The sequence below is a fragment of the Periophthalmus magnuspinnatus genome, chromosome 21 (genome assembly GCF_009829125.3).
Source record: "Periophthalmus magnuspinnatus isolate fPerMag1 chromosome 21, fPerMag1.2.pri, whole genome shotgun sequence".
Lineage (NCBI taxonomy): Eukaryota > Metazoa > Chordata > Actinopteri > Gobiiformes > Gobiidae > Periophthalmus > Periophthalmus magnuspinnatus.
The window spans coordinates 23,452,800-23,475,192 of record NC_047146.1 but is presented as its reverse complement, the minus strand read 5'-3'; the positions used below and the strand labels follow the sequence as shown (position 1 = coordinate 23,475,192).

The window sequence follows — 22,393 nt, the reverse complement described above, 5'->3', positions numbered from 1 at the left end:
TGAAAGCACTGGAAAGTAGCTTAGTACTTAAGCTTACTAAGCTTAGTTAGAAAGGAGATGTGTGATTGGTGGACAGACCTGCCAATCAAGACATACAGCAGCACCGTCAGGAGGATGATGGCCACAGCGGAGGAAACGGCGATCAGGACCACTTGGCTGTTCTCACCAGAAATAGAGAAGGCAGCTGAAAAAAGTCATAAAGAAAACAGCTGTAAAGATTGCAAAGAAGAACACATTTGATTGAACTGATTGAGTTTGTCCTGTAAAAAATGTGCAAGCTTTTTATGACCAAACTTCGCTTTCTGCTGCAATCGGGACAGTTATTTATTAAGCTATTAGGTACACCTAATTTATGTGAAAGTTTCAACAACTGAAAATTAGAATGATTTGTCTACAGAAATAAACTACAAGCTCGATTCCCATGAAAATGTTCTTCATGTAAATTGCATGTAGCATGTCAACATAATATTGTAAACGCAATTAAAAGCAATTTAGCTAAATATGGACATTGGCAAAGGGGAAAATAATATAATGGAAAGTATGGTTCACAAAGTAGAAATGTAGACCTCAAATGTTTTCAGAGTCAAAATGTCACAACGGTGATGAGAAAATGACTTATGATTTATGTCAAACAACTTGGTACTGTGACAACATGGGCAAAGGACACAGCTATATGTGTTCAAAATAAACAGTGGCCAAGAAGGTCATGGGAGACATTATTGTGTATGTTCTCTCATGATATTCCAGCATCATGTCTGTGTACAAAAATATATTTGGTAAATGAGTGACTCTAAATCACCCATGGTGACAGAATGTGAGTGATTTACTGTCACTATACAAACGGACAGCGAGCTCTGTTGTTGTGTGGATATGATCCTACTGCACATGCACAGAGCACTGAAGCAAAGGAAACTCGCTTGGTTTTAATCTGACCACAAAATGATTGATATTTCTGTCTTGACATGGCCATTTCTAGTGGAAACATGCTGCCTTTACTTAGACCAATAAATAAATAAAGTTTCAATATTGTTTAGTTGTCCATATACTTTATCTCAAGAGGAGATTCCGAACTTGCATATTAAGGCAGAACTGTAGAAATACGCAAGGGTGTGCACATCTTAATGGGGGAGAACAGCTTGACATAACACCATCAGTACCTTTATAACTACAGCTATAGACCTGACACAGTAATTAAATAGTTATTGTGTATTGTGTGTATATTTGCAATCTTTTTCTATGATGTAAAGAAGTCAAAGAGGGTCAAATAATTATTAACCGATAATCAAATAATAATTATGCTATTTATTTTTAGCCCAGCTGTTAAAATAGGGTTTATTATGAAAGGGTTTTCTGTGATTACTATGTTTTAGGGTTATTGCGGCACTGATATAAAGCAAACTTAATATTATCATTGTAAAATTTTCTGTATCAATAAATCACTATTCAAAATGTATTAATGTAATGCAGCTTTTGATACAGCTTTCGATTGGATTGGAAGTAGGATTTTGCATAACAATGGTGTACATATCTTACAGTCAGGGCTGGTCTCGAACTGGAAGGTGGTACTGCTGGCTCCATATCCCGCTGCAGTCCGCGCTCTGATCTGCAGAAGATAGGCCGTACCAGGCTTCAGACCATTCAGTGTAACGTTACAACCGCGGGCGCGAAGTATGGTGTAACTGGTCTCCTGCTCCTCCTGCCACACACAAGCACACAGACAGGGATAATGTAGAGCTGAGTTTTATACAGGAAATACGGTATGAGGTACAAATCTAAAGTAAACACACAAATATTCCAGACACTTAGGCGTTTTTACTAACATGGAGAGTTATGCCGGTACAGTTTTACAACGCCTCTCCTCCTGGTGCGCTCTGATAAAACAACAGGAGGATCCAGAGTCGGCTCATTGTTTCCAGATGTTAGCAGAAGTGAAGGGGAGTAAAGGGGTACTGTGTAACTTTTCTAGTGGAGTGGAAGTTTTGCCATGCGATAGGAGATGCTAGTGTTTTGCCTATAATGTTTGGTATCACTCTCCATAGAGACAACCCTGGTCACTGTGGTAAAGTAAGTTGTTTCAAGGTTAGTTTAACGCTATACAGTTGTCCTTCACTATAACATAGTTCACCTTTTGCGGTCTCGCTGTTTTGTAGATTTTTTTGTCCAATTTTGCATGCTTTTTTTACAGCTTGTGTTCTGCGACCCGATTGGTTAAGGAACTGTAGACTATTGTCAATCAATCTCCTCCGTGCCGATGTTCGATCGCAGTGTGACTCTAAAGTGCTGTATGTTTGCAAGTTTTCTCCCCGACAAAACGCCCTACATGTCGATGAAACGTTCCGTACCGATGAAGGTTTGAACTTTGAGAGTGTTTAAACAAGAAAGAAATGTGAGAAAATGTTAATGCTTGTCTGAGAAAAGTGTATAAAGTGTGTGGTGAGGGGTTTTACAGCCTTAAAATATACATATAATAACTGTAAAAAATAAACCTGACTATTTTGCAGATTTCGCCTATTGCGGTTTATTTTTAGAATGTAACCCCGGCGATAAACGAGGGACCACTGTACTGTGGCCAAGCAATAACGTATCCATAGAGACAGACAATAGACTCCTCCACCAGAAAAGTTACATAGCCCAACCTTGAATAAAGCCTGACAATGACTACAACTGTTATGGAGTAATTGTAAGAAAAAAAATATTTACAGGAAAGTATTTTGAATTTTTTTTCTGTCAAAGAATCTTAATATCGTGGACAGTTTTATAGCCAGAAAGACACATGCATCACTAATAATGAGGTTTGAAACCAAAATACGATATATTTTCTGTTGGCTCAGCGTTATCTTAACCATGGCAGATTTGTTCCGTCTGCAGTAAAATTTTACACGATGTACTTTGAAATAATTGAGTGATAAAATGATCTGAAAAGTTTGCAGTGTGGAAAACTGTCTGTGCTTTAGAACTGATCCTTACAACACAGCCAAGGTCATAAAAACACTCACCAGGTCAAAACTATAGATTATAGTTATTAAAAAGAAGGCAATGGTACAGGAAGCATCACACATACGCAAGTGTTGTCCGAAAGAACGCGCCCAAATAGAGGACGGGGGAATTTAAGCTTTTGCAACATGTGTGAAAAAGAAAGAAAGAGAGACAGAGAAAGGGGAGAGGATGGAGAGAAACATAGAGAGGGTGGAGAGGGGTGGAGGAGGAAACTGATACAACAGTACTGCTCTGGGACAACAGTAAATCCAGTCCAGCCTTTCACTGCTCAGGGCTCAGGACAGAAGTGATCCTCCAAATCAGACACAGGTGTGGGCTGGACTGTAGCATGATGTTATGGACCTAGAGACTTAAGTGTGGCTCTAAAGGACTAAATCAGAGCAAACAATTGTAAATCAACACCAAACAAGGACTAAGGCTGTGTTCACACCTAGACCTAGTGGAGTCTAGATGTACTTTTGTGTGGTTGTGTTCTACTCCTTTTTTTTGTCCTGCACAGGTTTAGGTCGGGGTAGTTCAGTCCCAGATTTGATGTGGTGTGTGCAAGTTTTAACACAGACTAAACTAGGGACTTAAGAAGATTTAATACAGTGGCAGGTCAGAAATCAGGATTGAACTTGAGCTAACCAAAAATTGAACCTGATGTAGGGAGGACATTCACCAGATTGTCAAAGCCTGTCTACATGTGCAACTCTAAACCAACACTAAAGTCCTGCGCTCCTTTCCTCAGTACCAGTATGTGAGCTGCATACCACCAGTGTTACCTGCACCACTGTTTGAGAAGCTCTGCTCTACAGTTGCAGCTTAATTTGCTCCACGTCCTGCTTTGACAATCCAAACAAAGCCGGTTCAAATTATAGCAATGTTATATAGAGCAGAACCATGCCATGTCCGTAACTTCCATCTTCAAAGTCTAAACACGATGCGTGTTTGAAGCTTGGGAGATTCCAGAGATAGAACAGGCAAAAATAATTACAACAGTGTATTCCCACAAATTCTATTTGCTCAAAGTGCACTTAGGAGAAGTGACTTATCGCGGTGAAGTGTTGTGGAAGTGGACTGGAGGCTTCTGGTTGGGAATTTCCAAGAATGAGTCCAAAAATCCACAGTTTTCCATAGAAGTTTAGTCTAAGCTGGTGTTGAGTCAGTGTCAGACTCTTTGGTAGAATCATGAACACTGAGTAAAAACATATCCAAAGCATTTAGTTTATCTCCAAGTGTATCACAGGCCTGTACATATGCCTGCTCCATCCAGCCCACCTACCACACAAGAATGTGCAGTATGTATTAGAGGCTAAATAATTAGAGTGAGTTTAACTTTCTAAGGCGATGTTTCAAGCTGATGGTTGTTGTGCACTGTTACCTGGGTGATATACATTACAAACATAGGCTGCACTCTGTCGGGGCACCTTTTGTATCCACACTGTTTAGTTTACTCAGCAATTACTGTAATTGGAGAATGGAAAACCTATCCCAAAACCTCTTTCATAATCCATGTTTGCACAATCTGTTTAGCCATACTGTTTATGCATGGGTGTAATTACATTTGTATGTGTTTCTCAAAGCTCAGGCCTATAAGTGCTGCGGTGGTCTTGGTTTTGGGACTGCCGTGTGCTCTTCCCGTGTCCCATATACGGGATGTCCTTTCCTCCTGGTTCACCCTGGTGCATTGTGGGTCCTTTTGTGTTCAAATCTCTGCTTGTACACAGCGACTGGTGTGGAGAATCCTCTGGGAACTCAGTTTGTGTCTCTGTGTCTTTGTGTCCAGAGTAATTCCTGAAAGACGATTGTGATTAACCGGATCAAAACCAGCCATTTTTGTCACTTTCTTTACTCCATAATTGAATATGCATTTGGGAATAAAGCCGGGAATCAGGAAGCATTGACCCCCGCACCATTAACTTTCCCTGGTTTCCAGCCTTAGTTTAAGATGTTGGGGAAGTCTGGGGGAGCAGGGAGCAGAGTTTACAGAGGAAACAGCTTTTGTCAGCCTACTAATCAAGAGATTAGGGGCCACTGCTGGCACTGGGACAGCCACACACAGACCACCAGGCTCAGAAACAGGGCAAATTTCACCAAATGTTCAGCCCATGGAGCAGCAGCACGGAAGAGGGAAGATGACAGAATGGGAATGACCATGGGGAGAACTGAGACCCCACATACTGTAGCTGTTTCATCTTCCAATCTTTGTCTCCATCAAAGAAAGAGAAAAAAGATACTCAAGTAAACTGTTTGGATATGATCAATTATAATTCATTTTCATCTTTGTATATTACAACAAGATCATTAAAATTATTCTTATATAAATAAAGTTACATCTTTAATTAACAGACTTAGAAGTAAATGGTCATGGTCATCTTTATATAGTGTTTTTCCACATTCAAAGCCCTCAAAGAACCACTCACTCATTTACACACACCAGTGTACGCAGGATCTGTGGGCAAGGTGGGTTAAGTGTCTTGCCCAAGGACACAACAACAGCATTCATCTGTGGGAGCTGGAATTACACCACTAACCTGTGGGTCAGTGGATCAGTGATGTTTATGTTGAGAGCCAGCCTTCAGATCAATGGGCAAACACTCTACCAACTGAGCTTTTGTTCAAAGTACAAAGTGTCAAAAACGTTACAGCATATATACTACTTTCCAACCAATGAGCTCAAAATGAGACTTGAACCCATAATCATTTTTGTAAGACCACCTACAAAACATGAAATCGCGTACACTCACCTTCTCATAGTACTTGATCTCGTAGTCCAGGATGATACCGTTGGGTCTCTCAGGCTCCTGCCAGGACAGGGATACACTGTTCCGGGACGTCTTGTCTTTGCGGATCATGGACACAGGAGAGGGAGCTGGGGACAGGGCAGAGGTCAAAAAGAGGTCATTCCCACTGCTACTTCCTCATAATTGTCCATGGTTCCTGTTGGATAATTCAGTTTGCTGCTGCTGCTGCTTCCCGGTGGGGACGCATTAGAGACGCTGCCCTGGACTGTGAAAGGACTGAGAATGAGTATCCCATACAGAGAGGGTTTTTGAAGAACAACCTTTGTGAATAAGAAGTACAGGTGGTATTGGAACTTTAGTGATCGACTCTTCACTATTCTTCATAAACAAAATGGAGGATTACTTTCATGATATTACATACAATCTACCATTCAGAACAATACTATTTGCATTTGTTTTATTTGCTTTTCATAAAAATATATTATGATTGGTTTTGGTTGGTCCTACTCTTACATAAAAATACCAAATGTTAGCTCTGCCTCAGTTTTAAATCTGGCAAACTCCATGTGCAGTAAACTTTGTGCTTTTTGTCACACGAACAAGCCAAAAACACAAATTTCTGTCATTCAACTGAACTGAACTGTTTAACTCAAACACCAGATAGTAACCACATACTTCTGGGGACAATGGGTTTTCAGAACAATGTACGTTCACTTATTATATACCAAAAGAGAACTAAAATCTGACAACTGGAGAAAAATTTGTAGGAGCTTAATATACTTTTCAAAATATCTTTCCAACTTCATATATAGCTGTACATGACCAGCAATTAACATATCTATCTCCACCAATAATTTACACTCCTCTCTTCACCCATTACCCTTCACCGCATGAGCATAGGGACCTCACATGTTCCCCATTAACACTCTCTCTCTCCCTCTCACTCTTTCACGCTCTCTCTCTCCCTCCCCTGCTGGCTCACTCACACTCTCTCCCCTCTCTCCCTTTCACTCTCTTTCTCTCGCTCAATCTCTCTTTCTCTTTCTTTCTCTCTCCCTCCCTCTGTCCGTCCTTCTCTCCCCCACTCTCTCTCTCGCTCTCTCTCTCATTTGCCTTTTTACTGCGCTATAATTGCCAGGCAGCTCCGGGGCCAGACCAGCACTGGGGCATTGACTTTTAATTTTATTAGACCACAGGAAAAAACATGTTTGTCTTTGAAATGTTCGAGCCTCCTTCTCTCTCTCTCTCTCTCTCTCTGTGCTCTGATTATATGGCTGCCTATTGCGTCTGTGTGTGTATACTGCGAGTGTGTTTGGGCGGGGAGTTATTTTTTCCCCTGTAATGGATCCAGATGGGGAGAATGCGCGGCTCTCTCCCTCCGGTTGTGATAGCGGCTGAGGCTGTGTGTTTTATTGGTGCTGTGGTTTATGGTGGTAATGATTTAGTGTGTCTGGAAAGCTTACAGGCAAATCTAAGTTACTTTTTCCCGCCTTCGTTGGGTGTCGCTGCGCACTCAATCTTCTGTCCTTCATTGTTCCACAGCAGCCCATAATGATCCTGAAATACTGGCTCTCATTGATCCATAAATATACAGTTTTAGTTACTGCACAGTCACACTATTGTACAAGAATAGATGTATTTTATAGGCTCAGTGTGTTTTTATAGTGTACTTCATTCATAAATAAACATGATGCTTGTTGTAAACACTGGTCATAATGCGTTGCAATGATGTTCATCCAATCATTAACTGGCTTATTCCAGTTAGGACAATCTGATGGAGTCTATTTTAACATATGGGGCTAAACAGGGAGCACACAGGACAGGTCTTTTGGTCTGATGGGTTATGCCAGATGCACATCCAGATGTATGGCCCTCATTTTAAGTGCTTACTATATCCTCAAGGAGAACATGTGATAAAATGATCTGAACAGTCTTTATAGTGCAAAATTAAAAAAGGACACTTATTTCAAATCTCAGCATGCGCTCGTGGGCGAAATTGGACCCCCTGTAGGGCCAAGTTTAGCCCCTGGGCCCCATTTTTACTATTATATAATATACAATAAATCTGTTATTCAAGTTATATTTCAATTACATTGGTCTTTTTATTTATTTGTGTATTTTTTGTCAAATTTATTATTGACATTTTTATATATAAACAGTCCAAGTGTGGAGATACATTTAATAGTTCCTGCATTTATATAAATACGTATTTCCTTTAATGAATCCTCAGTCCACAGCTAGCAGCTTTAACTAAAACTTAATAATTAAACATAAAAGTGCCACAGAGAAGCATGAAACAATAAGAATGAAAGGAAGAATAAGAGATAGTTGTGGAATCTGTAATAAAAATAAGACAATGATTTACCGGGGAGAGGGGCCAGTATATTGCAAAAAGGGGTCTCATGTACAATAGAGCCGCTCGTGGGACCTATTCATACAGAACGCACTTTTTCTAAATGAATACACTTTTTAAAAATAATAAAAACATTTGAACATATTAATTTTTTTATATTACTTCTTATCTCAAGGCCAAGACAGAAACGATTTTGTTAGTTGGGAAAAATTCCCGAGAACCCTAGACCTGAGTAAGACCTAATGATGTTTTAAATAATGTTAACGTACAGACCAACATAATGCCATACATAACACTGGGGTCACTGCTTTTATTATTATATAACTGGGTATAATTGCACCGTCCATGTATTTGGGTTTGGGACTGTCATCTTGCAGCTCAGAGCTATAAGCTGCAGGGTGGTACTTGTAATGACCCAGTACTGTAATCAGAAAAAAATCTATATATGTTGAATTAATATAAGTCCATTCGGTATCTGGAAGAAGAAGCTTACATCTGAACATCAAGCTTGTGCCACCCAGTTCCTTCCTTTGACAAAATTGGAGATTGAAAGTTCATTTGTGCAGATACATGTTTAAATAAGCAGTACATCACCCACCTCTCATGTCGTGTGATCTGAGAGAGGTCACGGGTGGGCCTTGACTGCCACAAATCCCAATATGTCTCTATAGGGTCATGTTTATATACAGCCAGTGCACACTATTTACATACTTATTACATTGTTTCTAGTTTACCGAATACCCACATGCATGAGTTATGTATTATCTCTGTGCGTGCCCTTCACATGTACCATATGTGACACAGGCCTGTGATTCTCAGCCAGGCATAAGTGAAATTACAGCACAGCCCATATAAACCTGTCAGAGGAAACTGCTCAGGCGATATTGTCCAGTTCTTCCTTTCTCACATACATTAGAAGTGCTCAAAATGTATGATAAATTTACTTTAAAGAGCCCACATTGTGCTATTTCTGATCGATGTTATAATGTTGTTTCCTCATCGCAAGCACCTGGAGTTGTGTTTTATTTCATTCACATATGTTTAACACATAAACCCTGCATATTTAAACTGTGTTCTTCTATCAAACAGAAAACACTCTGTTCCACCTTGTGATGTCATGAGGTAATAGAGGAAGTGCTCCACTGTGTTTTTAAACTCCATACAGCTTCACTAGAATCATTTGGATAATTTTTAGCCCTGGAATTGCCTATCTCTAATGAACAAAATGTAAAAGCTGTAACCTTGAAAATTACCGCTTCATGACATCACGAGGTGGAACAGAGTGTTTTGAGGTTTGGGGATGTAGACAGACTAATAATAAAGGGTTATTCAAACATGTGTGAATAAAACAAACACATCTCCAGGTATGTTTTTGATTAGGTAGCAACATTATAACGTGTTACAGCTCCTAGGACCTGGACACATTTTGGGTTGTCTAGGCCACAATGCTAATTTTTTGAAGAAGAATAACAGCATACAAGAACAGCAGCAATGCAAAAATGTTCAATTTAGAATATTTTTTAAGAGTTTAGAATGTTCAGAATATTTTTTTATTATTATTATTTTTTTTTTGTAAAGGCACATGTCTTCCTGCTCCTGTCAGCAGCTCTTCACATGAAACACATTGTTCCAAGAGGCACAATTGTTGTTTCTCATTTTGTTTTTACATTCAGGACAAATGTTGCTGTGTTCAGGGTCTTAAGAGTTTTTGCAAATCATTATTCAAATGTTTTATCAAAATGATTAAAACGTCCACATATGAGGACATGCGATCATTTTTCTACTACATAATGTAAAAAGATAATCAGGTCTCATCAGGTCCCAATCAGCCCAAATAACAAAGAGAAATTAATAAATAATGTCATGCAAGAACTCAAGGTCTTAAAAGGTTAAAGCTCATAAGAGTTTATTTTATGTAATACTGTAGGACCTTTGGCAAAATAGTTTGAAACCTATTGAACAAAATAATGGTATTCATCAGAACGTGCTTTAATGTTCTCACTTTTTTTTTTTTTTTACATTTTTGGTGAGAACTTTTCCTTTCAATGTATAAATTCCCGTGAAGTTAAAGGTTTCATTTTAAAGTGCATATGACAAGTTAGACTACTGATTTCACAAAACAAAATTAAGATGAACTCAAAAGCTTGCTTAGTTTTATTGGATTTTTTTTTTTTTTGTTTTTTTTTTGTTTTGTTATTTTGGTGAAGTGTATTACTTTTCTTTCCTGGTTGGTCACGTGCAGCAAATATGACATGTGCATGGTCACGTTTTTATATAGTGCTTTTCCACCTCCAAGGCACTCAAAACGCTTTACATCACTCACCAATTACAAGTGTCTTATTCAGTGACACAACAACAGCATTCATCTGTGGAAGCCAAAATGTGGGTCAGTGGATCTGACCGCTCTTCCAATGATGTTTGTGTTGAGACCAGAATTCAAACTGCCAACATTCAGATCAGTGAACAAACTAAGCTACTGTTACCTCACTGTACTGTAAACAAAGGCCAAAACGTGACAAAATTACACAACAGTAATGGTTAAACTAATGAAAACTAGGTCTCTGTTTTTATTACACTGTTTATGTTGGTTGGGGCCTTTTGGCTTATCAGACAGAGCATTCTCAGCTGAACCACGACTTTATTACCAAACTGGGCGTCACATTATTATCGTCGCAAGATATTACCCCCACCCACCGAAGGAATGCATTGATCAACCCAAATATAATAAATACTTCTGTCGTTTAAACCTATTGTTCCAACCAAAGAAAGCAGCTCCCCTAATACCACTAAGTGCACCCTGTAATATCCCGCTTTAAAAATCCCCTCTTTTTGCAGTCTCTCCATCATCACTTGGCAGTCTGCAAAACCACCGAGGACTAATGGAACAAAATCTGATCTGCTCATCACTATCTGAGGTTTATAAATGAAAACATCCCGCGCAAAATATGGAAAGAACACAAAGACGATGAGAAAGTATTCGCTGGCATCAATATGTTATGGCTTGGATGATAAACAGAAAGATAACAGTTGTGGGCTATGGAAATTATGGGAGGAGAGGACGCTTAAACACTAACAAAGTCCAAAGTGTTTGTGAATAGATTGAAAAGATAATAAACTAATATCCCCTAGCAAGACAGTTGTGCATGCCTAGCTAGAGACGGGGATTTTTGAGGTCTGGCACTTGCAGCTACTAGATTTATTCCCCAGCGCTACTTTCCATAGGCCTTATATTCGCCTAAGTGCAGAGAGATATTTGTTTGAAAAGATTGATGGGAGCTTCAGGAAACCGTCTTGTGTTAAGAGGATTTTTGTGAAGAGGGAAGACACTCGATCCCTGTCATGAAACAACAGAACTGCAGCTCTGGATGGCCTTGTAAATGTCCAGAGCTGATGGCTGGGCTGCATATGTTTGGAGCTGATAAACTGTAGCGTTATATGAGGGTGTCAGAATAGAAAAAGTGAGTTAAAGATGCACTTTTCTGGTTACACAGAAAAGCACATTCACCATTTTTATCATTATTATTATTATTATTGTTATAGCCTTGTCTTGGTTCCACAGTATGGCATTAAACTTGTCCATGGTGATAAGCATCTATGGCTTGGCTGCTCACAGTGAGAATACATGATTTTCAAGATATATCTGAGCAGTAAAATCAGCCATAAAGGAATAAAGCTTCACAGACACGTTAAAAGCAGACTTATCAACTTTTCCGAGTGTTTAACCATGCTGTAGTTGTTTCCAGTTCTCATTTACCTTCGAAGTTGTTTTTGGAGCGATTCGTGAACATTTGAGCCATCTTTAAGTCGCCATATTGCCAATCAATCCTCGTTTTCACCGCCGCCGGCACATGCCCACTGCTCTGAAACTTACTTTGTTCTTTGATTTTGTTTTCTTAATTGATGATATGCATAGGGTTCTGCTATTCGCTAGTGTGATCTGCAGATATTCATAGAAGGGCCCGACAGCGACACGGCTCTTTGTTGTGATGAAATTTACGGTGACGCCAGCTTCGCAGTTTTCTAACGCGCAAGTGAACGGATCTGTTTCTTTTATTAAGTCATTTTAGATGAATATTGCGATTTAAAATGTGCAAATTATAACATATCGATCCACAGATGTCATATATTATAACTATAGCAGACACAAGCACAATAAGGGTTCTTTAAGGAACACTCAAATTAAAGCAACAACATTCCCATAGCAACAAGCTGACCCCACCACAGAAAAGTTCCAAAGTGCACCTTAATGAGTATTTTGTCTTTTGACTGAGCAGAGAGGACATTTTCTAACCTTTTCTTAAGTAGCCATTCCTGATACTGACTATATTTGTATAATTTATGTTAACATGAGAGTGAGACTTGCATAACTTGTACTGATAATAGTTTGTTGTTTCAGGTTGAAGTTACATTGTAAGTAACTTTTTTCAAAACATTTCCTTAAGTAAGTGTTTGTATATTGTTTACTTGACTCCTGTGTTCTATCTGCTGACTCAGCCTACGTGTTTAGACATTTGAGGTGACCAATATGGCGTCTATTACTCAAAACAAAAGCTTCTGTTACCAAATGCCAGACAAGACAATAGTCAATAGAAAAACATTTGGTAACTCTTCACTGACAATGAACTAGATCGAATGTGATTACACAGATCATAATGTTTTGCATGTGCCCCTTTTTGCCCATCGATCGGAGACTATTGAGCTATTGTAGTCTATTCTACAGTCAAAACAGAAGCAGCCCGTGAGGTAGCAGAGCACAAGATAGCGATGTTTTCTTTGTTGATGAAAAGAATGGAAAGAATTGTGAATGAGTATCAAAGCAATGGCAACGTTCCGCTTGGTAAAAACAAACAGGGCACATTAAGATGGTTTGGATATGGAGGATGGAAGTAGACTTTGGTAACATTCTAAGAGCTGAGGCCAAGTACAAGACCCGTCCGTGGTCTCCGATCAGCTGATGCCAACCTCCTGTCTCCCACCCATCAGGACTAATCATAAGACCTGGGTATCTGTACTTTACTTTTACATTTTTACAGTGGTTACTTTTTACTTTTACTTCACTACATTTGAGAGCAGGTATCTGTACTTTCTACTCCCCTACATTTTTAACTGGACTGGAAAGTAAAAAGTACTTTTCATATGATTTGAGGGGTTATTATTTATTTATTTTATTGTTTTTTTTACCATGTTTGTAGTAATATACTGACTAAAGTTTTCAAGTTCAAGCTTCGGCTTTGAGCAAAGAAAAATAACTACATAAAATTAATGAGAAAAAATAAGTATAAGGACTGAGCACATTATAGACCAGTGTAGCTCGCCTAAACTTTTATTCTTTTTAGCCATATAAATCATGTTAAAGAAAATCTCAGAATGTACTGCATTTTTTCACACAACTACCTCTATATTACGCATCCATCTGTAATTACCGTAATGACAGTAAAATATTTAAAGAGCCCCATGCCTCTGCTTTGAGATGCCGTTTGAATTTACATAATAGCACAATTGGTTGCGGAGTTATGGTAATGAAAAGTCCGCAACTATCCGCTCTGTCGGTGACAATAGCATCCGCCACGATAGGGTTAAGAAGATTTTTTCATGTGATACATTACAAAAAATCAGTATAGGGCCTTCTCCGCCCTGCCCAAACCTTCAAAAAAGCCCTGAGAACTCACCTGCTCAAAACTGCCTTCAAATAACTGTTTCATTTGTATTTTGTCTGTCTGGAATTATGTGAAGTGTCTTTGAGTGTCATGAAAAGCACGATACAAGTGCTCTGTATTATTATTATTATAAGACCATAATGAGGAAGAACAAAACTGCAATACTATACAATAAGGCCACCTCTTGCTCAATGCTGCCACATCTTTTACCATCGTCAGTCAATCGTCTACATGTTAAAATTATACCTTCCTCACAACTGCATCTTATCTATGAGGAATAATTTGTGGTACATGATGACAGATGCTTAAGAGAACAATGGGAGCAAAAGGGTTAGCTCATAGCGCTGACTTCAAATTATATAGGAGTTAAAAGACACTCTCTGTAACAGAAGCATCTCTTTGTGTTTCGTTTAAACAACCTCGGCCAAAAGTAGTATTTTGATTCAAGTATTGGGTCCAGGAACCAATTTCAAAACATTGCTTTGTCAGATATGTAATTTTGGCAGTGACTGAAGCTGCATTTCAGTGGGGAGCTAGCAATTTTCCTTTCAACTCTTCAGTGTTTGAGAACTTTTGGAAATACTTAAAACTTATCTATTTGGCTTTAGTTCCTCTAATATTAAAGCTGTCTTGATAGAAAAACATGCAATAATTTGGAGGTTTTAGACTAATCAATAAGATAAATTTGCGGTATTTGGAAATGAGCCTCTTTGATAAAATAAGTTCTGTAAGAGTTCTTGTTGTGATTAGTGGGGAAAAAACTAGAACCTCAGGCTTGAGTTCATAGGCACAGGTCTGGGCAAAGTATTGTATCATTGCGAGATAGAACTAGTGGCTTGGCAGAGGTCTTGATGCATCCAGTTTTATATCAAATTTCTATATTCTTTCTTACATTAATAAATACATTTCCAAATTCACTAAACTGCTTGCTTTGTATTGACCAATGTCTGTTTCATGGTTTGATTTCGTAACTTTCTTTTGGTTAAATCAACACTTTTGTTTAGTCCTGTGAGGAGTTTTAGGGGCTTTCAGATTCTAAAATGTGTTGATGTCATTTTGCCAGATGGGAGATAAGAGCCAGATTTCTCCATTGATTACACTGTACTTTGCATTAAATATCTAAAATATAAATCCCCCATCTGTATTAAATATTATCGTCCAATCAAAAGTTGTGATGTCAACCTTGTCACCCCATGTAACCCCTTTTATTGCTCGGTGATCCTACCTGCTTGGTTGGTAGTGATGGTGACCGCTGCGTACTGTCTCATCTTGGGCGCCAAAGCAGACACCCCGTTCAGCGCTTCGATCTCAAAGGTGTAGTTAGTGTGCGCGAGCAGATCTCCCACCGTCACCGTGGTGTTGTGCAGCCCTGAGGCTCGGGGGAAGAAGCGCACGTTGCTTCTGCAGGGCTCACACCTTAGAGCAGCTCCACCGATACCCTTCTGACAGCGCTTACACACGACGGTGAAGGTCAGGTCCCTGCGCCCGCCTGTGTCCTCCGGCCAGCTCCAGTCCAGGATCACAGATGTCTCATTGATGGATGAGATGACGTTTCGAGGAGCGGACGGAGGGCCTGGAAGTCAAGAGGTAAACAACAGAAATATAAAATTATGGACAGATTGGAACATGAAACTGCATATTACAGATTTTTCTAATTATAACTTGGTTTAGTGGGATAGTACCTGTAGTATCATTTATCATAGTCTGACATCAGTTAAATGGCAGTTTGTGAAAAAAAAATAGGGAAGTAGCGATACCTTTACCTATGTCATCAATAGAGACAGCTTTTGGCCCTTATAACAATGTCGCTGCTTGATAACAGGCATAGACTGTGTAAAGAAGTGGACTAAGTGAGTGTGACGTCACCCATAACGTTCGCCTCCAGTCAAATGAACCTCATCAAGGCTAGCAGCTGGATCGGTGAATTTGGAGCCGAGTTCCGACAGCGAGTATGATAGCAACCAAAGAGTTAATTCAGAGCCAGGCTGTTGAAAGTGACGCCCATTACTGCCTGCCCCACTGGTTCATATCGTGATTTATGGACAAAATAGCTACATAAAAAATACAAGAGCTAGTAAATACGAACATTTCAAGACCAGAATGAAGAGACTCACTTCAGCTGTTATAGCGAGAAGGGTGACAACTTTCCAATTTAAGTCTATGTAGCAGGACCACGCCTTTGCTCACTTCCTACTTGGAACATACCAGCTAGCAGGTTAACTATGTCCATTTATATGTACAGTCTATGGCAGTCATGCCCAAACTGTGGCCTGGGGGTCAAATGCGGCCCTCAGACCATTTTTTCTTGGCCCTCAAGCTTCCAGGTGAAGCCCATATTACCTTAAACAGTACTTTTTACTGTACATTTCTGAAAATCTACTTTAACAAGCCCATATCAAATATTTAATGTGTCCCACTGAGGATGTAAACATGAATAAAGATCTAGTGGTTCAATCTAACTTGTAATGATAACAAAGATTTGAAGTATTCACTGTATTGGTGAACAGTCTATGGCCCTCAATTGGCCCTCAGCTTTGTTTGTGTTTTTTTATATGTGGCCCGCAATGAGAAAAGTTTGAACACCCCTGGTCTATGGTAACAAGTATGGAATTACAAACAAACAAGTTTTTTTTTTTTTTTGTTTTTTTTTTTAATCCTAAATAAAATAATGCACTTTAATGGATTCAAAACAGCACCTCATACCACCAGCATATTGTTTCCATGTGCGCTTCAGCAATACTTTGAATATTCTTTTGACAGTTATAGGTTTGCATTTTATAAGTTACAATAGTCATAAAAATATTGTTGATAACTTTAATAACTCTCCAGTTCTCAATGGTGACAAATGTCCTCCTCTGTAATACATGTGAAAAACTGTAGGTAGGTTTACTGTACATTCCCCCGGTCTTTAATTATAGTACTTGTTTCTGACCTTTTGCTGTTAAAGAATGCAAGGCCACAGCGTCGTCTCTTCAAACCAATAAAGTCTGACTGCAGCTGACTTATAAAAGTGATGTGTCTTATTACAAACAGAGATCCTTGAGTGCTTCCAGATTTCTATATCAAAGTGGCTGCTGTAATTACACAGTGGACACAACAACTCTGCCAGATCATTCAGAAGAGCAGAACCAGGAAGAGAGCAATCTGTACGTCTGCAGATAAAATGCTGTTTTATTTGACAACAACTGACTTCACTCCCAAGTTATGCACACACTACTCTACTGTCTCTGCATTGTGGCGTACAGTGGATTGGTTGGAAATAAGTTCCCAGAGTGTGATGGAGATTCACAATGTCGGGCACAGTTGTACAGGGAACAATCTGTTTAAACTTCTAAATATCGTGAAGAAAGGAATCAAAGTTCTAATTGAATTTATATCAGTGCAAGCTAACTAATTCCTTTGCTGCGATTGACGCGGCCTCTCTTGAAATTATTAAAAGCAGAAAAATCCCACGTTTAGCCATGCATTATGTCATTATGTTGTCTTCTTCAAAATGTTCCGTCCAACACCAATTCAAAAGAAAATTGCATCCTGTTTTTGAATCTGAACCACATGTCACAAAGTACACAATACCTCAGGATGTACATGGAATCCATTCCAGGTCATCTCAGGATATACTCTGTCTCCTATACAGGATATATTCTCGCTATTTTTACTATATTTAACCTATCGAAGCAAACGTCCCTTGCCCCCAACATCGCCAGTTTACCAGGGAGCGGGCGCTTAGCAATGCCATCAATCAAACCTGTTGCTAACACTAGCGGGAGTGACTTCGGGGAAAGAAGGCAGCTGATTTGTCTGTTATTAATGTTCATATCGGACAAAATAGTGGAATAAAAATACCAGGATCACATAGAGCGGGTTAATAGGAACATTTTAAGACAAAATGACGAGCCTGACAGCAGCAGTTATGGAGAGAGGTGCGACAGTTTTTCAATATAAAGTGAATTGGAGCCAGAGTTGATGGAGCCGGAAGCGTACCCATACTCACTTCCTATTTGAAACGCATGGCTATATTCACTAATATATACAGTAGATTTCTGCCATCTACTGGTAAAAAAAAATCAAATAAACATACAGATGGTAGCTTTAAAGCATGTGTATATAAAATGCCCTGTACAATTTACGTAATTAATTGCCATTCTCATTTCATGTGCATCTATTGTCTGTCCAGCATAACCATTTGACTGAGCTCCTGTACTAAAACAATGCTCTTCCACGATTGCTCCTCATTCACAGGTCGTAATGTGTAAGTTTCACTAAAGTCATGTCTGAATAACCTCTAAAGTGCCGCTATCTGTCTCCTGTGCTAATCGGCATCATTATCTCCACAACCTCACATCGCTCAATCCGCCCTGATGAGCAGAATTTGCGTAGCCGACAAGATGCTGTAGATAATCAGAACAAAGGCACACAGACCTGCCGTGACAGTCCTTCTAATTAGAATTCAGTCTATAGCTGTGGGCGGACATTTTGAATTTTCTTTTGTTTTCACTCACCTCCTACATTAACTGACATAAGCATAATGCGGCATAAGGGACTGCAGTAATTTATAGTTTTAGTGGATATATTGTCAGAGGCTTGGAGGAAGAATTTGCATCTGTAACTCACACAAAAGTTGGGGGAAAAGGTAATAAATAGTTTTTGGGTAGTCAGGAATTTTGTCAGCTTTTAACAGCTCCCCGAACACAGAAATGAACACTTTTTGAACAATTGCCTACAGTTTTTTATGCGTGCTGCAACATTAGCGTGAAGTTACTGGGGAATGCTGGGAACATTGTGGGTGTAATGTTGAGAATTTTAGAGATTTTGGATGTTATATTATTTATGGCTGAAGGGATTCAATGTTATTTATGTATTATTATTATTTTGTTTTGTTTTTCTCAAAAGTCAAAAGTTCTAAATTTGAAAAAGTTAGTAAGATATAATCTTTTAGGTTCAAGTTTGATTTCAGGGCCTCACAAAATGCAGTACTTACGAGTGCAGGCCATGGAGGCTGGATCTCCCTCTGCCCTGAAGTAGTTCTTCTCACATCCACAGTGCAGCGCCCCCTCGTGGTGAGAAAAACTGTGAGGTGGACACTTTGAGCACTCCACATTTCCCAGTGCGGACTTGTAGAAGCCGACTCTGCACGCTGAAGAAGAGAAAAAGAGGCACTAAGTAAAAATGCATGAAAACGACAACGGCAACAACAGCACAATCGAAGACAGGAAATTTTTCTAAACAAGTACGAGATGAATAATGGGGACAAATGGAGGCGCAGTCACTTAAATATAGTGTTTTGGGGAAGAACGCTGTGCTTATGGAACAAGACAGAAATAATAATTCAGCGAAACTTCTCCTGTATTTCCCTTTTGCTGCGTCTTTGTCTCTGTGAAGGCACCACATGAATAATTCAGACTGTCCCTTCAGATAAAAGGGCTGTTCTCTTTAAATATCTTGTGCTATTATATCTGCACTCAGCAAGTCTTTGAACGCCTCCTCCTAAACGCTGCCATCCACACCAGCAGGTGACACCGCTGTACACGTTTGAAGTGGATATTGGTGTAGGAAGATCTAGATGAAAATAATAGACAAAAACAAGAGTGTTGTGATCAGGCGAAGTAAAGAGGACCTCATCTAAAAGTCAGATACGTGATGATTTCATTATGGGGCATGGGTTATAGTATTACAACGGTCAAAACTAAAGTAGAATCGCAGAGTACAAAAGATACTGATCTCTTGGAACTATGGTAAGTGCTTTTAGGGTCAAGCACAATTCTACAGCAAAAACACGTACTTAATGTTGCACTATGTAAGTTTTCTGGATCCACCACAGTGTTATGTCTTTGCCTAGGAGGTTCCTCAGTATGGCATTACACTTATGCCTCTCCACAGAGCCAAACAGGTGATAACACCAGACCAAATTACAGGTAAGATCTATGGAGTGGCAACCGCGCTCACAGTAACGCAAACATTTGTATTTTATTGGAGTGAACTAGGCCTGCAAAGTTATTTTTTTACAAAGCAGACACCGGGTCATTTACGGTCACTAAGAATTACAATTTCTGGTAAACGCATCAGGGCATGTTATCCATTCTTGCCCAGTATTCTCTTTTGTTTTTTAGCCAGATACAATAGTTAGAATGTCGCCTTCAACTATAATCCCTGTCAGCAACAGAGATATACACGCTATAGAATGTGTTTGATATGTCCACATTTGGATAGTCGAAAAGTGGCTGATAACTTACAGATTTTGGAAGTAATTGCTTGCAGAATCGTGTTTATTTTGTTTGTTTGATTAGCGAAGCAATTCAGAAACGCTCCTTTGTCGCTCCAACCCATATACCGATCATTAGCAATACTGGAGATCTCAAACACTGCATTAACTTTAAGTGTTAAACCATACAGTATTTTTTGTTTCACTTTTGCAGACACTTAAAATTCCTTCCTAGCAGAAACACCAGTGAAGCATGGGGAAGTGCATTTTCAGCAAAAGTCATTTGAGAGCTCCCAACGGTGGACAAAGCACGACCGCGAATGGCCACAATGCTGATACTAAACCCATATCCATCAATGACACTATGAGACCACCCGCTACTCAAGTACACGCCCAACCAATGAGTACTGTACATGAAGTAAAAGTATGTCCAGGAATGGAGCTCAACAGTGACCGCCCACCCTGCAGTTCAAAGACCAAAATTTCCCATTAATTTTTTTAGACTTTCCAAAATAATAGTAATAATAATACTGAAAGTTCAAAAGCTTGCTTGGATAATCAGCTACGCGGTAACTAATGACCACAAAACTTATAATTTATTCAAAATCTGTTTCTGAAACTTGATAAAGCACTAAGTTATTAAAACATTTTGCAGAATCTTGCATTTTAAACACCCTTTTTCGACTTAAAACAACCGCGTTATGGATATTAGTTAGCACGTAGCTCGTTAGCCTACGCAATGCCTTTGAACTCGAAAAGTCTATGGGAAAAATGAGTGGCAAATTTACTTCTGGAACCTGAGCACGCTGTCACTGTTGAGCTCCATATAAACAGGTAAATAGGATGCTACACTACTGGTACATGCTGACACGCACAAACCATCCCATCCCGATTGGATAACACTTGAGTTCATAGAAGCTGACAGTTAGCGTGGTGGTTAGCCAATCAGATAACAGAATCCCTACCAAATCTGCAGCGTTGGCTAAAATTAAGCAGGGCTAGCACGCCATTGTAAAGGTAAAGTGGATTGATCTCATAAAATTAGCAGACTTAGCAATAACGTGGTGCCTGTGAGTGCTATGGCATTTATGGTGATTTTAAACATAACACCAAACAGAGCTGTTCATTAAATGCTGGGCTTGGGTCCAAAAGGGTCTGGTTTTATTTGAGCTACTGCTTATACTAGCTCCAGAAATCTTCATCATCGTCAATGGGAAATTATATATGGTACTACGGTATGGGGGTGTTTTGATCCTGAACGTGCAACTTTACGATGCAGATTGTAACAGTCCACATTCCAAATTTCCAAAATGAAAGATCAGTGAATTTGGCTGAAAACGCCCCAAATCTCATAAAATTTGCAGACTTAGTGCTAAAGTTAGTATTACAATACAGCCTATAGGACTCAAAGCTGTGCATATTAGGCCCCTATGGAATGCTTTCAACTAGCAACTTACATTTTATCTCGGCTGTTACAGATAAGAAAGTCATTATTTATGGAGATTACATTTTTTTTCCATTATTCATAAAGACAGAATTTAAACTATTTTTCAAGTTTGTTCTCCAAGTGTTCAAGTCCAAGTTTTATTTCAGTGTTGATTCTGGTAAACTTCCCATTCTACACATGAAAAGGTAATTTCTATATCGATTTATTGCTCAATATATGATAGACGGAACGATATTTGTACTTTTACTACGATTACTGTAGTATTGAGCTGTAGAGGGCTGAATAAATACCTTCTGCTACTCATTATGGTGTTTCATTTTCATTTCTGGTTTTACTGGGATACTTCTAATTCAGGGTTATCGTTATATTTATCGTTATATTTTCTCGAGTAATATTTTGCACTTGAAAACTTGTTATTGTGACAGGCCTAATGACATATTTGCAGTGGTGAATGAAGTATTCAATTTTGATACTTAAGTTTTTCATGTGATACTTTTACTTGAGTAACGTTTTACCTCTGCATCTGTACTTTTACTTAACTACTTAAGTAAAAGTATTGGTAAGGGGGTGTGTTAATTTGTTAAAGTGTTAAATGTAGTGATATTGATTAAAAAATATACAGATTAAGGTCAGCAGTTGCAATACAAATTAATTTCTTATGATTTTTGTGTATTTACTTTTGTTTGCTCAAAGCCAAAGCTTGAACAGGAAAACTTTATTCATGTTAGCACGAACATGATTTGAGGGGTTGTTTCTTATCATGAGAAAAGTACTTTTTACTTTTTAGTCCAGTTCAAAAGTGTAGTGGAATAGAAAGTATAGGGAGGTGTCCCCAGGGAAGACCCAAGGACTATGTCTCTCAGCTGGCCTGGGAACACCTTGGGGTCCTACTGGAGAAGCTGAAGGAAGTGTCTGGGGTGAGGGAGGTCTGGGAGTCCCTGCTTAAATTGCTGCCCCCGGGAGCCGGCCCTGGATAAGCGGAAAAAAAATGGATGGATAGAGAAAGTACAGATG

The 22,393-nt window shown here is 39.1% G+C and overlaps 1 protein-coding gene across 2 annotated transcripts in view; it reads right to left on the bottom strand.

Annotated features, from left to right (window-relative positions):
- Positions 1-22,393, bottom strand: part of epha3 (eph receptor A3) — a 118,388-nt gene that overhangs the window by 35,270 nt on the left and 60,725 nt on the right. For both annotated transcript variants that reach the window (XM_033987620.2, XM_033987622.2), the window contains exons 4-8: positions 18,712-18,867; positions 14,959-15,306; positions 5,727-5,851; positions 1,534-1,696; positions 79-184 (exon numbers count right to left, since the gene is read on the bottom strand). In XM_033987620.2, coding sequence (XP_033843511.1) covers positions 79-184; positions 1,534-1,696; positions 5,727-5,851; positions 14,959-15,306; positions 18,712-18,867 — 898 coding nt within the window. The remainder of the gene's footprint in view (positions 1-78; positions 185-1,533; positions 1,697-5,726; positions 5,852-14,958; positions 15,307-18,711; positions 18,868-22,393) is intronic.